General features: G+C 45.7%; 1 protein-coding gene across 1 annotated transcript in view; it reads left to right on the plus strand.

The window, feature by feature from the left end:
- The window catches only part of T265_14033 (hypothetical protein), a gene marked incomplete at both ends in the record, with an annotated part of 33,079 nt that overhangs the window by 13,991 nt on the left and 13,709 nt on the right, over positions 1-5,379 (plus strand). Inside the window, one exon of the mRNA XM_009171703.1 lies at positions 4,444-4,735. Coding sequence (XP_009169967.1) covers positions 4,444-4,735 — 292 coding nt within the window. The remainder of the gene's footprint in view (positions 1-4,443; positions 4,736-5,379) is intronic.

Genomic DNA, 5,379 nt, shown 5'->3' on the forward strand with positions numbered 1-5,379 from the left:
GCCTTGTGGATAAGCGGGATGAGTTGCAAACACGGGCAGTTGACACTCGCACGCATATCAATGGCATCACTGAGGTCTGCCTCACTGGAAGCATACAGCGCTGCTCAGCTCATAGATACAACGCGCCAATTTCATAGGAAGGAGGTCTGCCTCACTGGAAGCATACAGCGCTGCTCAGCTCATAGATACAACGCGCCAATTGGTGTCATAGGAAGGTTTTTATCTACGTTGATAAACGTCCAGACCAGCCACAGTCGAGAACTATCGACACATTGGAGCGGCTTGTAAGCTGCTCCCATGTCCCGTAACCACACTGGGTGTGTGGATGATTTTCCCCCCAGTTGTTTAGAGGTGTTAATCATTTTAAAAATCCGAATAGTCCTACGGTGCGGTTTAGTATGCGCTCCACAGCTGGAAAATGTAAAATGCCGCCACAAAACCGGATAGAATCAAACCTAAACCTCATGAGATTTACGTGGTCAAGGCGACAGCTTTGATATAAAAGCCCCACCGACCATGACTGTCAGAGTCACTAGCGACACGCGCCACCCGTCAGTCGTTAAAANGGAAATCGGAAGGCAAAATGGAAGTAACGCTAAACTAAGTGCAATCCCCAATGAGAAATACCTCGTGGACTGATGGCGACAAGACTAGGCGCCAAAAGAACCTAAGCATGTGAGAAAAAGCTAAAGGGTGAGGTTAGTGCAGTTATTGGGGAGCGCTATAACTAATTGGTTAATTCAATTTAACGATAAGGTGAAGTGTCTTGGGTGGGCTATGGTCTAAGCAAGGTTTCGCAACACCTAAAAGTTTTTTTAAAATAATATTTGGCTTCTGACAGACCTTGTCTCATGGTTTACTACAACCAGTGCGAAATTGCAAAGACTGTTATTCGGTGGGAACAGTCGTCTGATGGCTGGCCTTTTGGGTTGCCAGCTAGTAACGCTTGGTAGGGCTAAAATAAAACAAGGATATTTCAATTCATGATAATAAGTGACTATGGAAGTTTATGCACCTGAATAACACGCTAGCACAAGCAGGCCGCCCAAATATGAGGAGATACGCTCAACGCCTTCAATATCCCTTCATCGAAAATTCACAGATTCGGATAATTTAACTTCAGTTTGCACCTGGCGACCATCCATTCCAGATTGAGACACGAGGCCATGCAGTTCGTTGTTATTCTACGATAACAATCAGAGAGATTTACATCACAGGAAATTCCATAAAACACTGACGCACCTGCGGCGTCGGGTGCACAGCCAGGGCCAAAAACAGCACACGCTATGTCAACATCTTCAGCGGGACTGAGGGACAAGTGACGTTGTGATCCACCGTTGCCACCTAGGTCACATCGAGGGTGACCGGTACCCCATAAACACTTCAGCGACTGTCCTCTAGCTAACGTTCCACGCATCTTTGGTGGTATACGATTTTACCGCTGTAAAGTTCCCCTGGGAAAAATTATTATCATAGTTTATTCAAGTGCATCTGGTCCATCGGTGTTGATCGAAGTCGCTCGAGTGGGCACTTTGACTGAACATGTCGCCTCACCCATCAGGTACCGGTTGTTATCAGCTCAAATGTTATCAAGGCTCCACTAAGGCACAGTGGCCACCGTGTGCTTAAATTTGATCTCAACCACTTCTGCTTCGGGAGCATTGTGCAGATAATCCACAGGCTTCATGCAGAGTTTGTCCCAAAGAAACCAACACTACCCAAAAGGATTCGGCCCCCTGGAAAGGAGGGCCCAGCTGTTTTTCAAAAGGAACATAGAAGATGGCCCAGAATTTCGTCAAATACAAAACCGCTGCAAATTTGAAATCTGTCGTGGAACAGAGAAAAAACAAGCCACGATACTAGACCCACCCGGAAGGGCAAAATGCACTAGTTAAGTACATGGGACAATGCGGAAGAAATAGGCTAGACGCCCTTTCCATGGTTGACAGAAATGGGTGCAATCCGGAGTCTAGATAGAAAATTAAGCCGACCTGTATTCAGCTTTACAAATATTATCACATCCGGAATGAAAATGGTATAGTTATGAACGACCTCCACCCGATTTGGTCTTCATGTGGAGGAGAACACTCGTCTCTTGCACAAGGCGAAGCCCTTAATCACGATCGGGTCGTAAGAGGTCCATAAAAGTATCCTGAAGGAATCGCCGCTCGCAGTGGCGAAGAATTTCAACCTGTTGTTTTGTCGTTCACTCAACAAAGGCAGTCTGTCCGATGTTTGGAACGAAGAGGTTGTCAGGCTACTCTGCAGAACTGGTGAAGGTCTATCACCTGGAAGATACAGACCTTTTGGCCGCACCATCCTACCGTGCAATTGCATTAAAAGCTCTGCGAAGGCATTGTACCGCCAACTTGTTACCCAGAGCAATACAGGGTTCCCTCTTAGACCGCTCTTGCGTGACAACCATGATCGTGTTTATGGACAACTCAACCCAAGCTAAGGACGAATGAGTCATACTAAATGCAACGTTTTCCGATTTCTCAAATACGTTCTATCGAGTCCCACACGTCTAATTATTCCAAATTCTTAAATCCCATGGCGTTAAACACTGGATTAAGGCGTGCCTATCAGCTAAAAAAATTCTACTGATGCTGTTCTGCTATTCAACCCACCCTCCCTTGTCAACAGTATCTTCTGAAGTTCCCCAAGTCTCCATTTCTGGACCACAACTGTTTCTGGTCCACTTCAATAATCTTCCAGGTCTTCTTCCTGCGAACGACCCGAAATCCTGAAATTCCGACGCCGGAGCCCTTCAAAATGGCGTAGACGTGGTAAAGCAGTAGTCGCTAGACTGGCATCTGCCTCCGAATCATGTCGCCCGAAGTAGACTCAGCGAACGCTTTTGTCACCCTGTGCGAACGGGCCGAAACTCGTTACGAGGATTGATAGATTGATTGGAACGCATTTCGTGGTGCTTCACTGCTTAATTTCGGAGTCCCGTTACCTCCGATGAGACCTTAGACCTAAGTAAGCTCTATGCGAAACACACCCATTTGAAAACAAGTCTGATTTTGCGAGAAGCTTACCGAGAAACCCAGCTGGATCTTTCGTTTATAATATCTATGAGCAACTGAATTAGCTGCACAAGGCTGCCCCAGCTTTCAAGATATCGCGATAAATATATTGACGTAATATGCTACTCATGAGGCTGCTGAAGAAGGTTCCTGCCGAAGAATTAGAATTTTTAGCAAACTTATGACTAGTGAGCTACGTCCTTTTTGAATGAGGTTTAGCCAACACGCTCTACACGTTAACCAGTGTAGTGGCCTGGCTACCCAATAAGTTAGTTTACCAGATGTGTGGCAAAAAAATAAAAACAATAACGCTAGGTTGGGTATACAATAATAAAGAGGTCAGAGGGAACAGACTCACTAATAATTGTTCTCTTTAAAATAGTCCGTCGTTGGCCCAGGTCAGCAAATAAACAATAATCCAATTATGGTGGTCCAAAGGTCTTCTCCTGAACAGTTCTCACATACAATAGATTCCGAAGATAGTCTGAAATGTATTGATAACAGAGTTAGCACACGAGACTCGCGAATGAACGATGCAAGTGCAAGGGAAATCAGAAGAGAGAGTCGAAGCACGTGAACACGCCTGTATTCTGTGAAATTGTACAAGTGCGCGTTTTTGTAGTTTTTCGTATTCAAACAAAAAACGATTATGCAATTGATGAAATACGTAGCGTTATAATGGAAGTAAAACATAGGTACAAAACGCCACACCAGACTGAGGCAGGCTGGCGAGATGACAAGTAGATTTCAAGCCCAGAGAGTACACTCTTATTTGGCAAAATTTTATCCAGTCAATTTCAATTCAAATTTTCTTATTCTGAGTTGTTGATGGGTGGAATAATCTTCCTCCGACACTTACTCACGCATCATCGTGTACCTAGTTCAAAGCATTAATAGACGAGTTTTATGTAACTGCTCACGCTGCTCAGCTTATTCCAAGCATTAAGAACCCAAAAGCAGCGCTCCTCCTGTTTTCGCTTGTGCATTTCAGGTGAAAGAAAGCCGCTGAACTATCAGAATAAACCCGACTCGGAAAGCTTGGTCGAAAGCCTCGACCCTATGTATCAATCCGTGAATCCATGAAGACTCAGATCCGGGCTGATGTCGAATGAGCAGCGTTCCAAAGGAAGAGGACTCCAGAGGAGAGCCGCTCGAATTGGCGAACATTACGTCGGTTAGATGCATGTTCCCCCAAATGGCCACGGACCGGTGAAATCCGTGTGCTGATTGGTCAGTATATGGGCCGGACAGAACCGAGCATTCTTAGTTGGGAGCTCGTTGTCCCATCATGAAGATGCCCATCTCGTCGTTGTGGAGAATTCTGTTGTCACCGTATAAATTCAGTCGTGGCAGTCTTCCTTTTCTCCTCAAAATGTTTCCTTAAGCTGCTATGCTTTCTGGCATACTATAGCAATCATAAGAGTAGACCGAGAACCAACTTGTGCCTTTCAGGTGGACGACAGCCACTGACTGACAAGAACAAAACCAACCCGAGAAACTTGGGCAAAAGCCTCGATCCTTTGTATCAATCCGTGAAAGCATTGGAGTTGCAAACCGCAAGATCATTGGCCAAATTAGGTCTTGATTCTGGTCCACATGACAATACGATTCACAATGTGACAGACGGACACATGTCACGCGCACAACACCGGTCATGTACGTCGAGGAGACCAACCGTGAATGCAAACGGTTCAATTTGTGAGGTGAGTGGAATGAAATTGTAGCTCCGAGGACTTTCAGCTTCAGGTGAGATTCAAGCTAAGCATGAACAAGGGCTTTTTACACATCTGTTTCACTATTGGATGCAATAATCAAGCCAGCGATCGTGGTGAAGATGCCAGAGACTAGCTGCACACGAATACAGTACAGTCGTCCGGAGAACATGGTGCTACCTAAAGCCAAAGTCCCCTCTTCGTCTGTTGAGAAGATTGCCAGCAAACGTTGTGGGTGCCTAGTTTACTGTAAACTCCAAGGAGTGGATCCATCAAAACTGACAAACCCTGCTAATGGACGATGCTCACGATCAGCCGCACGAGCCTTGTGAATAAGCGGGATGAGTTGCAAACACGGGCAGTTGACCACTACTCGCATATCAATGGCATCACTGAGGTCTGCCTCACTGGAAGCATACAGCGCGTCAAGATTACGATAGAAGGCTGCTCAGCCCATAGATACAACGCGCCAATTGGTGTCATAGAAATGTTGCTATCTACGTTGATAAACGTCCAGATCAGCCACAGTCGAAAAGTATCGACACATTGCAGCGGATTGTAAGCTGCTCCCATGTCCCATAACCACACTGGGTGTGTGGATGATTTTCCCCCGGTTGTTTAGAGGTGTTAATCAC

The sequence above is a fragment of the Opisthorchis viverrini genome, assembly GCF_000715545.1.
Source record: "Opisthorchis viverrini unplaced genomic scaffold opera_v5_132, whole genome shotgun sequence".
NCBI lineage: Eukaryota > Metazoa > Platyhelminthes > Trematoda > Opisthorchiida > Opisthorchiidae > Opisthorchis > Opisthorchis viverrini.